General features: G+C 39.0%; 2 protein-coding genes across 3 annotated transcripts; one reads left to right on the top strand and one right to left on the bottom strand.

Moving 5' to 3' along the window:
• Positions 1-1,274: 1,274 nt before the first annotated feature.
• On the top strand, positions 1,275-10,158 carry LOC103707049 (TORTIFOLIA1-like protein 2). Of its 2 annotated transcripts, XM_008791394.4 has the most exons (8): positions 1,275-2,832; positions 4,834-5,028; positions 5,110-5,212; positions 5,793-6,463; positions 7,806-8,522; positions 8,722-8,903; positions 9,740-9,806; positions 9,955-10,158. In XM_008791394.4, exons 1-7 carry the CDS (start codon positions 2,173-2,175, stop codon positions 9,801-9,803), a joined length of 2,592 nt encoding a protein of 863 aa, XP_008789616.1. In that variant the 5' UTR covers positions 1,275-2,172; the 3' UTR covers positions 9,804-9,806; positions 9,955-10,158. The 2 variants fall into 2 exon arrangements, with proteins under 2 accessions (XP_008789616.1, XP_008789615.1); XM_008791393.4 differs by having other exon boundaries at positions 1,276-2,832; positions 9,740-10,156.
• Positions 10,159-10,806: 648 nt separating this feature from the next.
• Positions 10,807-18,731, bottom strand: LOC103707050 (probable serine/threonine-protein kinase PBL17). Its single transcript, XM_008791395.4, has 6 exons — positions 18,372-18,731; positions 15,778-16,073; positions 14,303-14,438; positions 13,466-13,602; positions 12,171-12,294; positions 10,807-11,480 (listed from the first exon to the last, which is right to left on the bottom strand). The coding sequence occupies exons 1-6, from the start codon at positions 18,424-18,426 to the stop codon at positions 11,089-11,091; spliced, it is 1,140 nt and encodes a 379-aa protein (XP_008789617.2). The 5' UTR covers positions 18,427-18,731; the 3' UTR covers positions 10,807-11,088.
• Between the last annotated feature and the right edge of the window lie 5,834 nt (positions 18,732-24,565).

Raw genomic sequence — 24,565 nt, 5'->3', positions numbered from 1 at the left:
TATATTATTTTATTAAAATGTAAATAAAAAGATTCTATTTATACCTATTACGATGATAATATAATGGATGGTGGCCAGGCTATCATAATACCATTATTTAAAACCATGCAAACAACTTGATTTATATGTAAAATTTATAAACCCTATTTTTGGATAGAAGATTTTTTGTTCGACTCTTTGATTTCATTTCAAGTAATTGGTAGGTTGAACGATGAATGCACTGCAACAAATTCAAAATATAAGAATAGGTAATATTTAACGAGAGAAAGAAAATATAGTTGGAACAATTAATATTTGTGGTACAATAACGATCTGCATTTGATGCAGAATAAAAATTCTTTCTCATCTACAGATATAGAACTCCATCATATAGAAAGACATAATATATAATTTTAAAAAATATCAGAAGTTGCTCACCTTAGCATGGGTTAGACCATCAGAAAAGATGAAAAACATCAAAGTGTTTTTATGCATAGTGGGGTAATTTTTTCCTTCTGATTCAGGATAGTAGGGGCAATTAACCAATCTATTAATGTATCTAATCCAATAAGTTTAAAACAAAAAAATAAACAATTAATGATAGATAGAAATATGCAGCAAAATTGTACATAATACAATGTCACACAAGTCGCATACTTTACACTCATACTTGCACCCATTTTGGCGCCAGAAACTTCCATCACAAAGAACAAAAACACTCAAACGCTTAGACCAGGCAGGTTAAAGCCGTGGGCGCGGCGAACGCAAACGGTTTCCCCTGCCTGACAACCAGGCGGGTTTATTGGATGGACCAGGTCCAGTGGACCAGTCCAATGGTCACTCGCCACATAACCCTAGAGATGCTACCGTACATCCGTCCGTCCATGCAATAATTTCTCTCTAGCGAGCGGGTTTGCTCGAAGCCGAGGAGGCAGGCGGTGAGCGGACCCGAGCCCAGCTGGGCTCTTTTTGGCATTTAGCGGTTGCGGTCACCCGGAATTCAAAATCATTATATCCTCCGCGTCCCGTCTGTCAGGTGTCCCACGCGACGCCAGCTTTTTTTTTTTTGATGAAAACGCGACGCCAGCTTCGCTGTCGGAAAGACGAGGCGTCCCACTGAAACCAAGCCATCATCACCCCGCTATTCGGAATTATAAATGCTTCCAAGGCCAACCACGGCGTGTCAGGCGCGTGCCGTATACATGACTCGTTGTTTTTGGTAAGTGGATTGGGACCCGTAGCAATACTCATCGGGATTTCGAATCGCCAACCCAACCCCGCTTTCCCTCCCCTCCGATCGTGCACCCACTTCTCTCTCCCTCCCTCGTTCCCCCTATTTCTCTCCTCGGTTTCGCGGTTGTCCCTCGGTGTCTGCTCTCTCTCAGCTTTTTTTTTTCCCCCCTCCACTCTTTTTAGGGTTCTGCGCTCATTTGAAATAGAGTAATTCGAATTCTAGGGTTCTTTTGTCTGCTCCCATTACCTTCTTCCACTTGTTCGATCGGCATCCTTTCTCCCTCCCTCTTCTTGGATTTCTTTCAGGCATTATCTGGAGCGAAGGATCTCTATCTTTCCGTCGTTAAATCCACAGCCTTTGCTCTGTCTTCTTCCACAACTGGATGGATCTCTCCAGCTTTGTCTCTTTCGGCTTTTTTTTTTTTTTTTTGTGTGTGTGTGTTTGTTTCTTTGATCTGATTTCTGAAAGTAGGGTAAGGGGTTGCGACTTGTGAGTCTCTTTAATCCTTATTCATGGGAACCCCTTTCTTCAGTTTCTGTACAAAATTTATCCATCTCGGAAAACCATGAGTTCGTCATCTCCTTTTCCTTTATTTAGTTACTTCTCTTTTGGGCTTTTCTCGGCTGTTGATCTTTTCTTTGAGAAAACTCAACTCTATTTCTTATAGCTCCTCACTTAATATGGTTTGCTTTCCTGTTAGTCAGTAACTTGAGATTTGTGTTCCTATTAGAATTTGGAGCAGCAACCAGGGGAGAAATCTTTGAAAATTTGATGGACGCCGCTACCATCACTATGGCCAGTCCCCGCTCTCCACTTGTTGAAGGAAGCCCGGTTGCCGCGGCTCAAAATCTAACGCCAAGTTGTGAGCTTTGAGCGGTTTGGTAGCTGGTGGAGGGTCGGAAGTGAGAGATCAACAAACCATCCGTTGGAATTCCTACCCTTTGGGAAGATTAATCGATATGAAGTCCAATCCGTCCCAGGTGAAGGCCAGGGCGGGTGGCAGGATGGTCACCTCACAGCAGGCGGTCTTCGAGCTGAAGCATCGGCTGGTCCTCTCGCTGAACAAGCTCGCCGACAGGGACACCCACCAGATTGGTGTGGACGAGCTCGAGAAGACTGCCGAGAGCTTAACTCCTGACATGATCCCGCCGTTCCTCTCGTGCATTACCGATACTGACTCCGAGCAGAAGAGTGCTGTTCGGAAGGAATGCGTGAGAGTAATGGCCAACTTGGCCAGGGCTCATGGGAGCCTTTTGGCTTCCCACCTTCCGAAGATGGTGGCTAGTATCGTCAAGCGCCTCAAGGATACAGATTCTGTTGTCAGGGATGCCTGTGTGGAAACATGTGGTGTTCTGGCTACGAGCATAAGGAGCTCTGGCGGCGGCGGCGGCAGCACTGCCTTTGTGGCATTGGTGAGGCCCCTTTTTGAAGCTCTTGGTGAGCAGAACAGATACGTGCAAGCTGGTGCGGCGTTGTGCTTAGCCAGGGTTATTGATGAGGCAACCGATCCCCCTATGTCGATTTTGCCGCAGATGCTGGCTCGTGTCGTTAAGTTGCTCAAAAATCCGCACTTTATGGCGAAGCCAGCCATCATTGAGTTGATCAGAAGCATCATTCAGGTCAAATCTGTTGTTTTCTAGACTATGGACTTTGGATATGCTGGCTTTTATATATAGTAGTATGCTATCTTATCTTTTTATTTACATGAGTCTGTTGTTGCGTTAGAAGCATCTATTTCGTGTATAACTTTTTGCTTTTCTTTTATGTTCTTGATGTTACTTTTAAACCCTTACATATCATCGGGCTGAACATGTTAGCATACCCTGTATAATTTGGTGATATGCATAATTTTAACAATAGCACTCGAATCAATCGCTAAATTTCAGCATGGTGGAAGGAATGGATGCTACAAGGATTCAAAATCAATTTTTTATTCGCTCTTGTAACCACATTTTGTAATGCAATCAATTGATAACTTTTCTTGGAAGTAAATCTGTAGGTATATGCTTTGCTCTATTGTAGAAAGAGGAAGTCACACTATTAATTATTGAAGTTTACTAAATCATAAGAAGGATTGATTCTTGCCTAGAGTGTATCTCAATAGCAGGAAAATTCTACATAAGATGCAGCACCAGCTTTAGAATTTCTCTGAAATCTCGTCCTGGCACACGCATCCGAACTGTATCCTTCAAGAGATCTGCTTCTTGTGCTTGCACTTGAGACAGCTCATGCACCTCTGGTTTAGGTAATCAAGATGTACGAAATATATAGTTTCCAAGAAGATGAGAACTTATCAAGTAGGCCCCTTATGACTTCAATGGTATGTGGTTTAAAATGGCGTAATAGTGCTGGGTTTGTTCTTATGGCAATAGTGCTCTTGTAGTGCCAAATTCACCAAAGGACGAGATGGTAAATTTCTCAAATGGGCACTTAATCCAAGCTTGTTTCTGCATTTTGTTTCTGACTTATCAATTAGTTCTTTTAACCATTATCAGAAAGCCTTACTGTCATTTTCGTTATATCTAAAAGCGCGCACGCACACACACACACACACATTTTGTCCCCTCCTGTTCTTCCTTTTTGGCCTTAATTGAGGTTGTGATCTTGCCATCTATCGAAATTTTTCTTGTTTTAATTGTTTTTGCTCTTTCCTGCTCTCAATTGGCAGTCTAGTCATCATAATCTCAATCAAAGCCTGATCTTATCTATTAAGAATCCTTTTTGTGATCTGACTGTGTATTATTTGCCTCTTGACTTTTTATAGCTCGATGCCAAACTGAGTCAGCAAGTGCAGAAAGCTAACTTGATGTAACCATAAGTCCACAACCATAATAATCAAACCTTGCCCCAATTGTTTGAGGCTGGTATTGTGATTCCTCATTTGTCAAAATGTTGAATTTAAATTAATTTCATAGTTTGACATGCTTCTAATGACTGGTGTCAATGTATCATCAACTCTCCATCTTTTTCACTTGGCTTTGGGGACAGCTTTGCCAATGCTGAAAGCTACTTGATATGTTTAAAGGAAATATGTTGTAGAAATCATGTAATGATATCTATGGGCTTCAATGAAAATGAAAGAGAGAGCATGAAAGTGTATTATATTTTATTGCACCTCTGTGACTGCTATGTGAGAATACTTAAAACTAATTGTAAAGTGATTCATCATAAACACGTACACCTTTTTCCTTCTTTCTATGAATAAATAATAACTTAAAGAACATTGTGAAACAGAAACGTTCATTATGTGCTACTATAATTTAAGCCACAACGGCACAACCTTCAACAGCCAAAATATGTGAATAGAGGAGAACTAGTTCACTTAAAGTGGCTTAAAGTAGCATCCAGTGAAACAGTCTTGCCCAAATGAAATAAATATCTGATGAAGACAAGTGCCTCCTGTTTCCTGAAGGAGTGCTAGATGCTCTTACTATTGATTTAAAGTTCTATGTTAGCTAGATAGATAAGCAGATATGCCCATTCCCATTCTAATTTCCTCATTACTGGATAAATTATGTTATGTTGAATGCCCTGTTAGATAACAATGAGACATGGCTATTCCTTCCCTCCCCTTATCTCTTTGGCAAATTTTGCATGATTATTTTGTCTCATGCTACCAGGCAGGAGGTGCTTCCACAGAGCATGCTCTGTCTGTGGCACTGACTGGCATTCTGGATGCCCTCAAAAGTACTGACTGGACAACACGCAAAGCTGCTTCTGTGGCATTGGCAGGTATTGCTGTCAGTGCTGGAGCTTTGTTGGGGCCTTTCAGAAGTTCCTGCCTGCGCTCACTGGAAGGTTGTCGATTTGATAAGGTTAGTTGCACTTTAGACTACTTTTAGTTGTACCACATATCATATTTGATTATGCATTGTTCTTTCATTTTTTCTTTATAGGTGAAACCTGTGCGGGATGCTATTATGCATGCCATACAGTGTTGGAAAACCCTGCCTGGAGCTGGATCTCCTGAACCTTCAGAGGCTGGGTCATCCACAAAAGGTCTGACAGCATTCTTAGTTTCTGTGCTATTTTGCTGCAGTATTCTTGATACTAAAACAAAATATCTGACCGAATTACCTAAAATACTTATTTTTGAACAACTATCAATTAAATTAATGACATCATATTCCAGTGTGAATAGCATATTGCAGTAGACGTTGACCTGTTAGAAGACTTGGCAAGTGAATAAATGTTGATTTTGACTGAGTAGATGATAATGCCATCTTTCTATGATTTTACATGCATTTTGTTACAAGCATTTAGCAAAAGGATAGTCTTATGAGCCTGCAGTTCAAGCAGTAAGGCATCTATAAACAATTTGGCGAAGATCACTGTTTTTGGCCTGTATAAATATTTGATGTGCTTCTGGGCAGTAGTTGTTTTCTTTGTTAACATCACAAATGCATAGCTATTCTTCAGCTTTTTTAACTGCATTATTGGTATTTCTTATATCCCTTTATGTGTATAACCATCACTTTCTATGTATACAAGTACTTAACCTTTCATGTCATGTTATATTATAAAAGTTGACAAACAGTGCTACTGCCTGTTGTACATATTTTTCATGTTCTTGTGACAGAAAATTTTAGTGGAGACTACCATGATGTTACAAGTGCTAGTGATAGTGGATGGAGAGACACATCTTTCAGGAAAGTTGGTCCTGTTTCTGTTCTAAGTGGCAACTCCACCAGTTCAACAAAGAAAAGAGCTCCTTTATCTGTGAGGAAAGCCTGTACCAACTATGTGCAGAATCACCAACATATAAAGTCAAATGATTGGCATATCGAGATATCATTTCCAAAAAGTCGTGCTATGCCTTTGCCTGGTGCTGAACAGAAAGAATCTGGGAGACATTGCATTGAGAAGGCTTTTGATAGAATGGCAGCACATGCAGCTGGGGAGCAAGATGTCAAGTATGGCGACCCAATGGATGATAAACCGGAATGCTCTTCTGTGTCAGATTTAGTTAGTGGCAGCTATGAGACGAAGCATGTAGCTGTTGCTCATGAGTGTCTTGAGGATGGGGATTCAGCAGACCTAATTGGGATGAATCAAAAGCCTACCGCTGAGGAAATCGAACCCGAACTCCTTAGAACTCGGGAACGCAATAGTTTGGATTCAACTGTTACAGACTTCTGTTCCCAGACTGTGCATGGATGCTGTCTGCATGCTGCAAATGAATTGTCCTTCATCAGAAAGCAACTCTTGGAGATCGAAACCAAGCAGTCAAACTTGTTGGATCTCTTACAGGTATTCTACATATTCAGGCAAGAAATTATTTGTTCTATATCTGATAAGATGATTTATAATGATACTGGCCCTTAAGAGGGATGAATGGAAAAGAGTTATTTATATAGAGGATTAGAGATGCATGGGTGGTGTTTGTTGGTTATAATTCTAATAATCTGCTGGATCTTAATATCTTACGAAAGAAGGTTGTGCTAGAATTATCATACACAGTTTTCAGGCCAATCTTATTAAAGACTTAAATGTTATGGTGTTGATGCTTATACCACATGCTATCTCAAATTGCTGCTACCCTTTGTTAAAGAACTGCTGTTATGATGTCTCCTCCAATTTGCACCAAGCATTGTGAAATATTGTCTCAACGTAGCAATATTTAGATGTCTTTTAATTCATATCCTCCCTGCAGATCTCCTCACTCAGTTCTAATTCTTTTCTTTGTTTCTTGATATGTCATATTAATTACTGGCATACAAAAGAGCTACCAATTCATTACATCTCGAATCTTATTATTGATCTGGTTCCTTAGCACCGTATTTTTCCTCTGACTTGCTATACTTAAACCGACCAAGTTTTATGATGTATTTGGATCCATATGTTAGCCCCAATTTGCATGATCTTAGAGACAAGAAAGATGGTTCTTTTCCTATGGACATCACTCATTTCTATTGTTATCTGCCTGCAACTTCCGTTCCTGCATGATCTACCGTTTAGGTGCCACCTGCCTAACATTCTTAACTCATCTACCATTTTTTCATGCAATATGAACAAGTTAATTTGATTCTGACTGAGGTACAGTCAAGGCATGATTTAGAGACGAAACCAATCAACTCAAGCCTACCTTGTTTGGTGATATGTTGGGTTGGACTGTTCATATCCTTTTTTGCACCCTTACACAGGTCATGGTAAATGTTGGATCTTCTGTACCATTTTGACATATGCATGTGGGATGCGGCAAGATAGGACAGTCCCAGAGTTCTGGAGATCAGAAGTTTGGACTTTAGACCTTGACCCAGGATGCAAATCCAAACTAATATCATCCTCCTATCCAGGCCTGGCCTAGGTCCTTGACAAGCCCATCAGGTTGCAATCTGTTTTGCATCTTGTATTTAGCTAATTTATTTTGCACGTTTTTTCTTCTTTATGCTGTTTTATAACATGCAAGTAATTATATGTTCTTTTGGGATGACATGTAGGTGGGCTCTCTCTCTCTCTCTCTCTCTCTGTGTGTGTGTGTGTGTGTGTGTGTGTGTCTCTGTGGGTGTGTGTGTGTGTGTACATATGTGCACCTGTATAGGTGTTTATGTCTCCATCCCTCCTAAATTTTTGTTGCTTTTGCATCGTTCAGGTGTTTATGGGGAATACACTAGACAACCTGTCAACCTTGAAGTTCAAGGTGCATAACTTGGAGTATGCTGTAGATAAAATATCGCAAGGCATTACTCGAAATGAAAACTATTCTAACATGGCTAGTTCCAGACTTTTGAAGAAAAATCAAAGTGTTTCTTCATCTCCTCGGCTTTCCACCTGCACACCTAGGCCATCAACGGATTCTAATTACAAACAACCTTCACTATTATCTATGAAAAATAAGGAACCGTGGGGTGAAAATGCATCTCTGAAAAGCAGGTCAAGCACTTCAGTCAAAGATGGAGTGGAACTTTGGCGGGATCCTGCACTGAATACAATTAGAAATCCTATAACCAAGGGTATACAGAAGAACTCAGGAGGAAATGCTCACAGCTCAGTCAGCAGTCAAGCAAGGGATGCAAAGGATTTACATTCTGTTTCAGCTAGTAATGATAGTGCCAAGCAAAGTAACTTGGAAGGTATGAGTGGCTTCTGGCAACGGGTTAAGGAGTTTCTTATTGTTGGGGATGCGGAGTCTGCATATGTTGAAGCTCTCTGTTCTGGTGATGATCTTAGTCTGATTGAGCTTATGGATAGAACTGGGCCTGTTCTAGAAAGACTGTCATGTGAGACGGCAAGTGAAGTTCTGAGCATATTGACCACACACTTTCTAGATCAGAGGTTTCCGGATTCCACAATATCTTGGCTGCAACAGGCAAGTTGCTGAACCTTCATGACTGCAGAACTCTGTAGTTATGGTTCCTGCATACCTTGTGAAGTTTGCAAAAGAGGATCATGTCACTACCGTGTATTATAGATCTGCACTAGCTTTAATTTTATTTATTTATTTATTTATTAACAAGTCGATGCAACTCAGTCCAAGATAACCTATTCTATCCCCTATGTTGTTCTAGGTGGTTGATTTAAGTACTGCTCATGAACCGAGGCACCTTTTCATGTCCCCAAAAGCCCAGATGGAGTTCCTGTTAGCATTACAGGGATTGGTGGCTGTGGGATCCTCCGATCAAGCAGACAGAATATCCATATCGCAGCTTGTGGCAAAGTTGAGCTTAGTATGGGGTGGGGCCCCATGCAGGTACTAGCTGTAACTTTAGTCCCGAAGTTTCTGAACTCTTTCATCATTCAATAGCAGTTGGAACACCCTCGGGTTGAATTCATATGATTATGTGCACAAGAAGTTAAGGTGATCATCCCTATTCAGTTGTTAAAGTTGAGTTCATATCATGCCAGTGATGTCACTGCACTCCATCCATGTGCAATATTGCATTTTCACTTTTCATCCAAGATAATTTAGGGGAAAAATTGTACAGTTTTAGGAGATGTATAATTAAGCTTCTTAGATTTTCTTTTTTCCCCTTGTTTAACTAGAAAAAACAAGAATCAATTAGAATTCATGTGCATGAGAAATGCTTTTTGTGCTGCTTGTGATAGAAAAGAGTGCTTGTAACTTTGCTTACCATAGTAAGGGTCATTTAAGTGCATGAAACTAATCGAAAGAGTAGAAAATGGATAGAACACAGATGGAAACAAGCATCTCATGTTGTCAAGATTGTCAGGTTACTAGAGATCTTAATGCTCTGGAAGGATCCCGACATGTCGTAGTGCTCTGATTTCATACTTCGGCATTTTATCTTTGTTTTCAATGTGTTCTTGACCCAGGATGTTTGGAGGCATAAATACGCATTGGTGGAGACTGGAGAGCTGGGGTTACATGGTGACAAAAATGCCAGAGTTATCCTCAATTAAAATCTTAGCCAACTAGAAGACAATTTTATGGATTTGCATTACTAGTGCATTCAATCATTTTCTTTATTCTGTAGATATCAATGAATTTGATTGTTGTACATTTTTTGGAGCTTGGTATCGATGGATTTGAGGCTCGTGCTTATACAAATTTTGTTCTTGTGATAGGAAAATGCTCCCAACTCGGGGACTCCGAGGAAACAAAAGCGCGGTAGCCAGTGCAAGAGGATGACAGGTGCCAAGTAGAAATTCCAGTTTGTAATATCCTGGATATCTGATGAAGCTTTCTGATCTGTGTTATATGATGCGTACAATTTTCAATCTATTTTGGTAGTTCATGAAAACATGGAGTAAAAGATGTGCAACCTTTTGCATTGCAACAGATCATCTTGGAAGGATCGCATTCCTGAAACCTCTGTGATGGTAAATGTTTGAACTGCATATCCAGAAGTAAACATGCAGGCCTTTAGCGCTGAGGAATCATATGTAATATGTTGGCAAATTGAACTTCTCTAAATAATTTCGAATCTTTACGTAAGATCTACAATAAATCTGTTGGTGAATTATCACTAGCTACCAATTTTTGACGGGGTTCTGTAATGCATACTTTACAATCCTTTGGTGATATTCCTATTCGAAAATTTGTGTCTTCTCCTACGGGTGTACCTCAAGTTTTGCCTCTCGAGCCAGGGGATCACCAGATAGCAAGTTCTAGCTATTACTTTACCCTTATATGCTTCTTGGATGGAGTTAAATGGATTTGGATCCCCTCCAGTTCGGGGTTAAATGGGAGATCTGGGCCGCAAAATCACGACTGCCCGTGATCATGTGACACCATGCAGTGCCCGCAACTCGAGTCCGTGTCAGTGGTTTTCTTTTTTCCAGATTGTTTTGAGGTTTCTTTTTCGTATCAACTTTCATGTCTTTCTACGTGTAAAGTAAATGGCAACCAATATTCGGTAACTAAGCCCTGTGGTTGTCATGCCTGCTGATGCCACAAGCATCAGAAGCCAAAACAACATAAACCAAAATATTGTCAAATAAAACCCTTTAATCTAGGATAAATGAAATATACTAAAAAACAAAGAAGCTAGGAGAGAGCATGAGCTTGGTTCATCTCTGCTTTGATAAAAATCAGCTGCTTGTTAAGGTTGCTTATGCAAATAATCTTCTGTACCAGCATATCAAACTAGATGTCGATGCGCAAATGGCGTACTTGCAGTAAACATGATGAGTGTGGTTGTAAAGGATGACAATAAATTGAAATGTTCACGCATCAACATCTAAATAAGTGTACAGGAAAAGTCGAACAATCATCACACAATTTACATATGAACCTCATCAAAAGATGGTTTTGCACCCCCATTATGATGAGAAGATTTTGGTGGTGGGCCATCATAATATGGCAAGGGAGTATATAGCATATATTCCATTTGGGCTCCTGCCATCATTAGGCTGAGTTCTTCTGCTACGTACCTTCTGTTCGTTTTCACCTGCATTCCTGGGAGTGTTTCTTGTCAGCGATCCGCAGTTTCTTTAGGAACCTCATAGAGGGTCACAGCACTACTGCAGCTCTGGAGAAGCATGTCTTCCCTGCTCTCAGGTTGGTCTTGAATGCCCTCTAGGGTCTCGACTACCTGGCTCATGATGGGTCTCCCTCTGGGGTTCTGGCTGAGGCACCGATATGCTAAGCCGGCAATCTCCATCGCCACTTTGGTAGAGTACTGCCCTTCCATTCTTGGATCTATGATCCTCAGCAATTTTCTGTTATGGATCAACAGTGGGCGAGCCCACTCTACTAGGTTATGCTCTCGGCTAGGCCTGCTCTTGTCCATGGCCTTTCTTCCTATGAGCATCTCGAGAAGCACAACTCCAAAACCGTAAACATCACTCCGGGCAGTTAAATGGCCTGTGATAAATCAACTGTAGGGATTAGTTGGAGAGCCACTTGTTTAAAAGGTGCAAGGCGAGTCTTGCTCAGAACATGAGCAAAAAGGTAAACCAAAAAAGAGCTCAATGCTAGACCAAAAAAGAAAGCATTTTTCCTTGCAGTTCTAATTTATTTTACCTACATTCAGACTGAAAAAATGCAGCCAATAATAATTTGATCAATGTATAATCCATTAAAAAGATAAATCAGCCATCTGCCAGAAACAGTGTCTTTAGGGAATAAAAAGGAGACGGAAGAAGAACATATTCATATTCGTTTAGTGGTATAAACAATTAAGTGATTTCTGTTTCAGGAAAAAAAAAGGATTCTGAGATGGAAAAACCAATCACAAAACTTAAAAAATAATGAAGTAGATTTCAGGAAAAAAATAATTAAAAAAGAGCCTGAGATGGAGAGACCAACCACAAACCTTAAAAATTATGAAGTAGATGTGCTGCTAATTCTGAATATTACTGTAAGCCTATTTGGAATAGATGCAAACCAGCTAGCATCTCAGAACCTCCAACTCAAAGCATCAAAGATTACCAAATTATGAATTGAATATAGTAATAAAAGTTTTTACTGAGTGACTCAGCATAGAACTAATGATATCATACACTTTTCCCCCAAAAAGATGTTTATATTGCAAAACACTTTTAGCAGACTCACCAGTCATTACATACTCAGGAGCAGCATACCCATAAGTACCCATGACCCGAGTGGAGACATGCGTTTGGTCTCCCAAAGGTCCCTCCTTTGCAAGGCCAAAATCTGAAAGTTTGGCATTATAATCCTGCAAGGCAAGAATTGAAAATAGATAACAGGATGGGATTACAATGTAAAAATTATTTACAAATTTCAGCAATTATCATCCATTCAGTGGTCATTAATAAATTAATTTTAGGTAAATTAGAACTAAAATAAGAGATTGTGATACTCAGAAAAAGAATACAAGTTGCGTGCACAAATTCACAGCCAAATTCTGTGAAATGCTAGCAACTCTTTTTTCTTCCTTGTTTCTGCTTGCTTTTCCAAAGCAAAAGGGCAAATTGACTCATGAACTCACCCCACAAGACATTGCAGAAGCGATGAGTACAAGTAACAGGTGATTAAGGTGACGTTTTATATAACTTGTAGTCACTGGTCAGAGTCACAGAATTCTACCTAAATGCTTGATTATCCATTAAGAGATAATGGATTTAATATAAGATAAATTCTATGTTCTTCTTGAAAACTGTATGCAAATTGGCATATACAAATTTCAAGTCATGGATTGAAGTACCATTTCATAGCAGTACTGGCCATACCATACCAGCACACCCCTCAGTATCATACCATATCAACACATGGTACTATATCTCAGTTTTGCTGTGCTGGATCAGGGGCATAACAGGTATTTTATTCTACTTGTCCAAAGGCTGAACTGCTGCCACAGGTGGCCGCATAGGCACTTAATCAGGGTACATCACCCGTGCATATTCAGCTGAGATACATTATTGTCTAGGCTGCTGCCCGGATTTGGTGTTCAGTTATATTAATTCTTTTCTTCTCTCCCTTTTTCTTGAAGGACACAATCTGTATATCAGGTTCTACAGAATAATTAGTTGTGCTGATATAACTAGTATTCATAACTTAATACTCATCAATTACAGGTTATACATGTTCAATTATGGATTGAAACCCAAAAAGTAGCCAAAACTAAAGATGATGGAATCAATAAGTTTATCGAAATTTCAAAATCTTATAAAAGTATCATAATTTGGATGTTTTGCCTTCCAACATAATGTAATAGGTATGAATGCACATATGTTACCAAGTGTATTTTTTTGATAAACTTTATCTACGGCAATCGTATTTGACTTTAATAGATTACAAAGGATTTTGAATCAATTAAAATCATTAGTTGCACATAAGGACTATTATCATTGTATATAAAATTCCAATTCTGAAAAAGCAGCACGAACCGCATCTAGTAAGATATTTGATGTCTTGAAGTCACGATAAATAACAGGTCTTTCAAGTCCATGAAGAAAAGCCAGCCCTTTTGCAGCGCCCAGGGCAATCTTCATACGAGTAGACCATGACATTGTGATGGAAATCCCTGATAACAAAGAAGAAATGAAATAGCAGCAGTCAAAATATTTTAGTAGAATGTGCACATTTGCACATATCTAGCAAAGCTAAATTTACCTAAAGAACACTAAGGCATTTAAGCCTAAACGTAAAAAGCAGCAGTTTATCATACGCATCTGATATCAGCCATTGCCTTAGAATTCTCATTTTAACACTCCAAGCAGAAATGGCATGGCAACATTAGGAATGTCCTGATATTTGCTAATGGCACCCTTCCTAATTCCCCCCCTCCACACCCCCCCCCCCAAAAAAAAAACAAACTCCCCCAACCTTTTCTCCTACCCACAAAACAATCTCTCTCCCTCTCTCCCCCCCCCCCCCCCCCTCTCTCCCTCCCTCCTTCCCCCTCTCATAAAGTCTTCGGAAAATAAATGGCATCCATCTGGTTGTATGCTCTTGACATGTTTATTTATTTAATGGAGAAATGGGCTTTCTATTTGAAGCATTCCTCTGTATATAATTTAATGTGACATTTTGTATGCCTAATTTTCACTTACGGTCAGTTATATTTCCTTTATATTTCAGTTTTAGTAAAAGATACAATATTTTATTGATGTCAACGTTCCCTTAAAAATGCTAAACTACAGTTCTCAATTAGAGTAGCAAATCAGATTTATTTTAAAAAAAGTAGGAAACAATTATTAATAAGCATTAACACAGGAACATACGTCGGAAAAGGTGCCTTTCAAGGCTGCCACAGGCCATGAACTCATAAACCAGCAGTCTGTGTTCATTTTCACAGCAATAACCAATAAGTTTGACAAGATTTGGGTGACTAAGCTGCCCGAGATAGTTGACTTCTGCCTGAACAAAACAAAAAGATGGTATTGTTAGTTTTTGTATAGGTATGCCTGAAGCATTGCCAAAATATGACATGCAACTTCAGCGATCGCATTTATGATCACATTGTTCTCGAGTTTAATCTGGAAATCTACCAGCTAGAGTTAGATGACTTATAAAATGAAATGGTTTATTGTGCCCTGATGTGCATACAGGCTTGTTTTATTCATTTTCTTATCAAAGATCATGGGATTCCCAAGCATATACAAGTTGGATATATCCCTGGATGCAGGATCAATTAACAAAAAATTAAAGGTCCCAATAAGAAGCACGTCTGTAGTGTTTCAAAGATCTGGGTGTTGGATGGATTGACAGGAAGCAACTAACTTGCCAGTCCTCTTAGTTATCTTATCCATGGTTCAATCTACTTCGTCATCCTACATATTACAGTCACAAATTCACAATAATGCTTTCTTAAAGCAGTTGGTTGAAGTTGCCTTTGCAGTTTCTCATTTTAGTTTACCTCAAATTTTATTTACATCCTAAACTTCAAGAGAAAATTACTTGGGAACCAAGGGTCCATTATAGCCTTGTCATGATTTAGGATGCCTCAACAAAACGAACATATCTGTAGATATTTGCCTAAAAGGAAAGGCCTAGACAACCAACAAAAGCCTCAAATGGTTTCCACGCTTTGCTGTATGATATATCTTTCACTCATATAATGTCACATCCTTCACAAGATGGGTTACTTGTTCAGGTCAAGGTGTTCATAGCAAAGGCATTAGGAACATGTCAACGGGCCAAAAAGGTATCTTCTATTTATTTTTCTCTGAATTTAATTAGGTATTCACAATTTTGTTTATATAAGGAATGTTCTAGATAATTGTATGGTTTTTTATTACTTGTAGTTAACTATTATATAGTGGTGACCCAGTGACAATGACTTTAGTCCTGCATTCCCGTTAAAATAAAGTAGAACAAGAGACTAGGCATAATCTTAATCTTGCCTGACTAATTCACAACCTCTTTGGTCTATTGTTTTAGAAGAAACTAAAAATAAAAACAATAATACAACCTCTTCATTTTTTATTGTCATACTGTTTGGAGAATTGAACATTGCCATGGCTGGCCCCAAACCTAGGTAAGCAAACGGTGGAGAGTTGCAGGTTGACAGCAGGTCGTAAAAGCATGTCAATAACTATGAAAGGTATCCGAATTTGATATGCATGAATGTTAGAGCATTCTCTGCTGAATAACATCAGAGGTAGCCCTAAATAAGTATACTTGGCAAATGAGGATCCATAAAGGCAACCCCAAATAGTGTCATAATCTGAATTCAAACTAAAATAAAAAACATTACCAGCCATTCCCTGTCTCCCTGGAAGCCTTCTAGATTGAGCTCTTTAACAGCAACATGAGTGGATTTGAAACCTGTCCTGATGTTTTCATCAATAACACCTTTATACACAATTCCAAACCCACCCTCTCCGAGAATTTGATCTGGTCGAAAATTCTTGGTGGCTGCTCTCAACTCGCGATATGTGAATATGTTGACATTTCCATATCCACCTATCAGCCGCAAGTCATCAACATCCTTTGGAGGGGCCAGAACACTTACCACACCATGGACATCAGATGCAGCTTTGCTTATTTTAACTGATACATAATAAGAGAAATTAGAAGAAAACGCAAATTAACACAGCCACAACTGCTGTTTAGTATGACAATTGTAACAAAATGAGACCAGAGAACCTAATCTTAACATTGATGTCCTTACTTTCTTATGTCTGAGTCTTATGGATGGCCTGCAACTGCAATTTTTCAAACGGACATGATTTTAAACCTTGTAACTCCATGCCGACCCTTTATTCAAAGTTCAAACAATTTCATAATGAGTTAGACTACAGAAAAGGGTGCACATTGGGCAAGCCGGGCTGTGCTAGAGGTGGTAACAGGCTTGGCCCATGTTAGACGACTTGACCAGGTTCATTCCAGCCCCCTTTCCATCCAACATGCTATAGCCAGGCCGAGCCCAGTTTTATAAATTGAACCCAGGCCTTCGCAAGTAATATTTTGCACAGATCATGTCTAGTTTCAAGTTTCAACCCAAGAAAACACCCAAAAGTCCAAGTGACTTTTTTTGGATTATATATATAAATTAACATACTAAATTAGTAATTTTGTAATTACAAGTGGAATTTTAAGTGCTACCAGAATTTGATTATTACATTATGCATATGTCAAGATTCTTAGACACAAAATGTACATCTATGTTTCATTTTGCCCAGGCTGGTCAGACTATTGGGGGCACAAAGAGATAGCCCAAAGTTGATCAGAATGTTACTTGGACCATACTTTTCATGCTCGAGCCAAAGCCCGGACCAACCAAATGGTAACTTGGCCCAGTATGTCTATAATGTGGATGAGGTTATGTGATCCACTAACTGGCCCATCCCAATGTGCATCCTTACTAGAGAAAAAGTCTCTACAAGGTAGCAATACATAATATTCACTCTTTTTGGTATTTGTGATTTTGTGTATCTGTTGCTCAAGTTATTTTTCATTGACTATCAACTTATGTGGTAAAAAGGCAATTTAGGTTGCACATGGCAGTACACATTTTATATTTGAAATGTAAAAGCACTGTGGTAGGTTAATATCAAACTTGCTGTTTCTAGGAAATCTCCTATAAAAGCTGATATTTAATTCCTGAAAAACTTGTTAAATACCTATCTAAGCTACAATGCCACCTAAAAGTGTCTTTTTATCTGATGATGCAGAAAGATCTGAACAAAGGGAACCATAATCATTATGAACAAGCCATGTATCGTTAACTTGGCGCTGACTTGATATGTCCCACATCTCCAAATGTTGGTAGGTGGAATTATATCTTTTTTCATAACAATCTTCTGCCAAAGCAGCTTCCTGCCTCCTCTATTCAGATGTGGATCAGGTCTACTGCAAAGTCAAAACTAAGCTTCCACTTTAGGCTGACTGCCATATAAAGCAGACTTTGAGACACATGTAAAAAAATTTGTGAGCCGCTTAGGAATCTCGAAATCTACCAAAACTAACTTTCCACTTTGCAGTAGACTTAAACCACATTTTGTTTATACTCTGACCTTGGATTTCTTTTTGGCCTATCAAAATCTACAGTGTATCTAGGTTATAAGAATTTGCTGCAACTTAGCTATAGAGGATTTGCTGTCCCTCTATTAGGCCACCTCAAATCTCTGACCCAAAGCCCATCTTAGTTGTTGTCCACTATTATGCCTTCTATGATGGTACTCCGCATGACCACCATAGAATAGTAATGCACTCTACTGATTGCCATGTATCCTACCTGCCATCAAGATAAGCCACCATGCTCATCTCATGCATACTTGCACTTTTCACCAACATTGCTAAACAAAAATAAAAAGATGCGGAACTTGGGATATATTTGCGTTGCAGAACGAAAGCATGTCAACAACTCTTCAGCTCATTTGCAAATTCTCACTGCACAGCACATGTGAAAACTTTTAAAAACTGATATTCCAAACCAGTCTGCAGACAATTACAAGCCTGTCTTGTTAATCTGCTTCAAATAGCCAGCCTAACCCACCCATATCAAGACCCATCCGGTATGCTTTCTCACAAGCACTTTTCACAAACACTGCTTACTCTTGCTTCCCCACCAATTTTTAATGAATGGAAAAAAAATCCAAAACATATTATCATCGCTAACTACAATGCACGGATGTCTCAAAGAAATTTTTAATTTCTGTCCACTATCCAAAAACACTAGAGAATAATTAAACAACACGATAACCTCTCTCTATTCTAATTTCTCAAAGAACAACCAGAGATCCATTTCCCTTGCCGGCATTATAGTAAAAACTAGGAATCTTTTTACAAGAATACCAAACGACTAGGATCTCCCAGAAGAGAGAGAGAGGAGGGGGGGATATATACCTGTTTTCTTATTGCGGAGGAGCTGGGGCTCCTCGAGGGACAAGCATCCGCCCATGGCAAGGAGGGGAAGCAGCCTCAATCCCGCCCGTCCATTCCCGATATCGCGGCCTCCGACCAGATCCAGGCTCTGTCCTCGCCCCGCCCCGCGTTGGCGATTCGGACCGGGACCGCCGGAATCGCCGGAAAACAAAGAGAGCTCGCCGACGATTGTCGAAAGAGAAAACTGATCTCAAATCCTTCGGAAATTTAGGGGAGAAAGATATTAATAGAAGAAAAGATCGATTGCTAGAATTGTCTTTCTTTTTCCTTCCCCGTTTGTTGTGGGGAAGGAATCGCCGCCCAAATCGCTGGGCCAGAAGCCCGTTGGGGGACGATGCGTTATCAAGTGTACTCGTACGAGAATGCCCATTCGAATCGTGAAGAATTACCAAAGCGCCACTCACTTTGCCACATGTACGCTCGATCGGCAATCGGCATGTGAGTCGCTGTCGTGGAATGCCGAGGTCGTGGTCCGAGATAACGGCTGTTACAATGACTTGTGTAGAGCGGAACCGCTCGTTCGGATTCAGTGCGGTGGTGGCAGGTAATGCCTACCAAATCTTCGACACCTTGATGTTTGGTGTAGGGTTGCGGGCGGCTTTAGCCGGCCTGCGTTATGTGTGGCGAATGTTACAGACTAATTCGATTATATTGAAAAATGACTCGGCCATCATGATCAACTGGATCCAAGAGAGCCCGTGCGGTGGTGGAGAGAGACATCCTCTACTTTAGAACATTTGGGCGATGATAAGAGATAGAGTGATCTTTCAGGTTAAGCATATATTCAAAGAGGTCAATGGGGCTGCAGATTGCATGGCTGTTTATGTGGCCTGCCACTCAGAGGACACTCTATAGGCCGGAGAGACGGAGTTGCTTAGGGCAATTTGTGAATTCTTGTTTTCTAATTTTATTGGGTGTATCCGTACTCATTATGTATGAAATATCCATTTTAGCGGAAAAAAAAAGTATATACCGAAGGTTCAAACTGCTTGTACCAAGTTTGAATCCAATTATTTGCAACCTTGCACTCATATTTAGCTAAATATAGCAATCTTGTGTTTCCAATATTGTGTTAGCTAAATAGGACTTGGTTGTTACCCAAAAGAGGGAAGTGAAATTTCAAACTTGGCCCTTATTTCTCCGCTATATCTCTTGTTAGAAAACCAAACTAATCCACATTGACCCATTCAAATCCTACCTATTGCCACCGGCGATTTAGTGGATACCAGCTATACTTTGAGAATGTTTTTTTATTATTTTTGAAATCAAATGACCTCTACATACATGTGAAGACAGATGCTTCCTATAGAATCTTGGATTAGTAAATTAAGCTGGATTCTAACCACCTACCACCCACCTACATGATCCTCTTTTATCTATCAAGCCTTTTTCTTTCGTTCTAAATGGTTTTTTAATTTTCTTCTTTTAGTTTTGCACTGAGAATATCTCTATATCACTGATTGAGACCGTATGCGCGCGCTTGTTCTTCCACTTTTCCACGACATATTTAGATCATATTGCATCCATATTTTGATCGAGAAATCCCAAGATCCGTATTCTCATTAATGTCACTAATCCTTCAGCCAAAAGCATGTATTGGATTTCGTTAGAGATGTTACTTGAACAAGTTCTTAGAAAGTTCATTTCATATAATTTCATGCAATAGCTTTAAGTAAAAGCTGCTGTAAATATAATGTTTTAATACCTTTGTTATGGTTTACGCCAAACAACGTAATGGTGGTAAAATATTATACCCTGCATAACGGTGGCAACAGCAGTTAGTCGGGTGTTCTTCTTGGGGAGTTTGGAGTCATCGGGTCTTTTTGTTGTCCACCAAATAATTTATTGTTTTTTTATGCCTTATCTTTCTTCTTCGCCAAATATATATATATATATATATATATATATATATATATATATATATATATATATATATATATGTATATGTATATTTTTAATGCCTTACTTCAAAGATAGTAGTGCAAAATACTTTTATATGCATCAATAGGCAAAATGTCCAAATAACACTGGCATTTTGCCGTTTCCAGTACGCCCTTCATAAATGATGAGAGAGAGGGGGGCCGGGGGGAGAGGGAATCTTTTTTTCTGAAACTTGGAAGTGCAGTAAAGTTATGATGACCCAAAGGCCGTTTCAGACCCGAACCGTTTTTTCCTGGTTCTTTTATTTTTTCGAAAAAAATAGGGAAGGTGTTAACCAAAAAAAAAAAAAGAGGGAAGGGAACGCAATACCCCACTAAGGCCACGATTCGTACAGGAATCAGACTCCACATAAAGGTGATGGACAATTTTAGAAAGGGTTTTCTGGCTGAAATTTTTTCTAAAAATTTAAATTTATGTAAATATTTTTTTAAAAAATTTCTATTTATTTTTATTTCTTCATAAAATACTTTTTTTAAATACCTATATAACAATTGTTCTACTACTATTAATAAAAACTATATTTATTTTAATTAACAATAAAATAAAATTATTTTTTATTTTTATTTTGATCATTTTATAAATATTTTTTTATCGTACATCTATTCATAAAAAATATTTTAATCATTTTAATTTAAAATCGTTAATTTTTTTATACAAAAATAAAATAATAAAATAAATATTTTATAAAGATATATGTATAAATATTAATTTTTAAAAAATATTCACTCAAAACTTAATATTTAAAAGAGTATTTATGAAGAAAAAAATATTTTCGATAAACGTGACAACAAGAAAATGGATGTATTGCAGTGCCCCCAAGTTCAGGGGCATTCAATGCAGCCCCCAAGTTCTCACTTGGATCGTGACGCAGTAGGATGCAAATATTCAGTGTTATAGTTTGTTAATTAAATGAATGGTCTCATAACATGGTAAGCCAATGACTTTTGACACCTAATAAAAGAAAGCCAGGCCACATACAGACAGACGGGTGGGGATTGAGCGTAGAATCAAGCAAGATATTGGCGGCCCTTATAGGCTCGTTTGATTCACGAGAAACTTTTTTTTTTCTAAAAATATAATTTTTAGGAAACAAATTCTTACTAAGAGAATGCCTATGAAAGTATTTTTGGCATATTTGGTTGACCAAAGAAAAATGACAAATTTCCAAAATGCTTATGTTTGGTTGGCCATCCATTTTTCTGGAAAAGTTATGTATAATTTTTAGCTGCTACCACTGAAGTTAGCCCTTGTGATTCAGATGTTGCTGCTGCTTCCATGCAAACCATTGAAGATGGTCCTCGGGGCGAAGAGCTTGAACCAGATAACAATCCCCAAGCTCCTGTTCGGAGGTAAGCTCTATTCGGTCCGGAGCATTGATTCCCCATAACGAATAGGCTAACTCTATCTCTCAATTGCCTATCCTGTGCTCGCGACGCCGGAACCCCGCCCCTGCCGTCCCCCCGTCCTGCGGAGGGAGGACACAAGAGCAGGCCGAACATCGTCGCATTCCAGCCGGCAACCACGGCCGGCCACACTGGGGACAGGGATGACGCTCTAGCCCTTGCCACGGCGCACGGGCGCCGGCGCCGTACGGCCCTCGCGGCGGACGTGAGCGACCCTTCGGCTTGCTCGGTCGGCCCTTCCGGGACGCGCGACCCGTGCGACCGGGACGAGGATAGGTCGGCCTTACTCCCGTATCTCTCTTAAATTTATAAAGCTCGGCGAGAAAGGGTTGGTTAAGAACTATTGACTGTAAACCATAGTAGTTACAGTCACTCAATGGAGATGTTCGCCTTTGGAATGAAGATGGATGAACAGGCACGTCGAGCCTGGAACTGATCAAATTTGGGGAAAACCGACCGAGCAAGCCGGCGCACGGCCGCCACGCGGACGGCCGGTGGCGGCGCCCGTGCGCCGGGGCCTCCGCAGGCGCGTGCCGGCTCCCTCGGGGACGAACGGTGCCGGGCACGCCCGCCGCGTTATGCTCTTAATAAAAATTAGATTATTAATGCTTCTTTAATGCTGAATGATCTTTTTAGAAAAAATAAAAATAAAATGCTTTCCACCTCATGAGAAAGTAACTTTTTCATGAAATGTGGAAATAATATTTCCATGAGAATACAACTTTTCCATCTCTCTCCTTTGAAAACTCCAACCAAACAAGAGGCATCTCATTACTTTCTCGTTGACCACACTTTCCCCCTTCTTTTCCCGCAAACCAAACGAGCCCTATGTTTTCATGAATGACAGATGGGGAACAGATGCCATGCAGGTACCTAGATGAAGATATACCTCATGTGTTATTCAGTGGAAAAGGCTGATACGGAACTCAAATCAATTATAAGCACAATTGTGGTGATACGATCAAGATATACCATAATTATAGAGATTGTTCAATAATAAGACATCATAAGTAAATATATATGATGATTTATATTCCCGTATGCCAATATTTGTTTTCTTGATCATAAGGAGATATATGCCATGATTTATTTCCTTACATACCATTATTTGTTTCTTTCATTATAAGAAGATATATGCCATTATTTGTTTTCTTGTATCCCATACCTCATGAGGAAGTAAATGCCATTATTTGTTTCCTTTGGAATAGGCATAAATCATAGTGGGATCAGCATGTATTGTTGGTGAAGCAATCTGAAAATAAATATTTAAAACAAAACCTAAGGATTATAAAATCTGTTTTATTGTGATTCCGAATCATTTCAGAATTTGCTTTTCAATACCTCTTTCCAAAAACTAACTAATACTGTAAATTTTCTTGCACTCTAACCTCCATATTATAGAAAAACTAGCAAATGACTAGCTGGATGCGTGGAGTATAATATTCCTCCCTTTTTTAGCAGTTCTGGAAATGGAATATAGCAATGTAACAAATAATAATAAATAGATGGCTTCTATAGCCAAAATTTTGTTACATATTAAGCAATAGACTTTAACAATAGCCAAACATAAATTCCCATTAATAATACAGGCATCATCAATTCTAGTCCTGTGTGATATGTAGGGTACGGTGTTTTCTCCTCTTTCCATATTAATATTAGCATCATTAATATATGTTGCATATTAAACAATAAACTTTAATGATGGCCAAAAATATTAATATCGATGTGATTAATACCGGCAACCATGTGGTGAATGGTGAACTCCACACAAGCTCAGATTCCACAATATATATATATATATATACATGTATACACGTCCATGCTTACATACATATATACATATATTATTAAGTACTTCAATTAATGGAAGAATGGTATATATATGAGAAAACCATCTTAATTGTAACATGTCCAGCTACATTTAGAGAAGGTTTCATTTTCCATGAAAAGTGCCTCTCTTTCATCTTTTCAGTATTTTTATTATCAAATAAAAATACCTGTGGGCATAAGGAGGATTATGTTTTATTACATTGTTCATGAGCCAATTTCATTGTGATGTCACTCCATGTACATCTCTGCTCCTAGATCATGCATATATGTTGATCCAGATGCCAAACATAACAAAAAGAAACAAATCAAGGCTCTTCTACAAATTTTGATTTGCTAATATATAATCCATAAATAGCATCTAAATGCACACTTATTGTCAACACAAAAATACAAGGTGCAGAGTTAAAAATGATGGAGGGGAGGGAAGCAAAGGTGGTGTCAAAGAACTAGTTAATAAAACATAAATGCAGTGGAAAAGCATATGCACACTCATCCAGCCATATGATCCAATCCTCTAGTTAAAGTTCAGCAGCAAAGTAGGTCATTGCTTTACTCCCATTAACAAAATCAGACAAGTTTTGTCCCATTTATTTTTATCCTTAGGTCTTAACTCTCCTAGGTTTACATGTTCACCTCAAAATATCTGTATACATTTTCTTTCATCCTATCCCCAAACTATGTTAATTAATAAATAAATAAACCATCTTGGTGCCCCTCCTTATTCATGATATAAGAGATTTACTTTGGTAATTCACCTGACAAACTAGGGTTGAGCCCTTATAGCTCGCTTGCTGCTATTGTATTACCTTCAAAGCATAGTGTTGAGCCTTCTGCAAATGCTGATTTATGCTCTTTTGAACTTCATTCTCCTTTAGAGACATGAAGTATAACTTTGATAGTAAAGAAGAGTTGGCTTGTTTCACAAGTAAATAATCTAAGTACAATAGAAAAACGAGGGCTTTTGCTATGGAACTGAAAAGA

This window comes from Phoenix dactylifera, chromosome 7 (genome assembly GCF_009389715.1).
Source record: "Phoenix dactylifera cultivar Barhee BC4 chromosome 7, palm_55x_up_171113_PBpolish2nd_filt_p, whole genome shotgun sequence".
Lineage (NCBI taxonomy): Eukaryota > Viridiplantae > Streptophyta > Magnoliopsida > Arecales > Arecaceae > Phoenix > Phoenix dactylifera.
The sequence above is the reverse complement of the archived record's forward strand: the minus strand, read 5'-3'. Positions and strand labels throughout refer to the sequence as shown.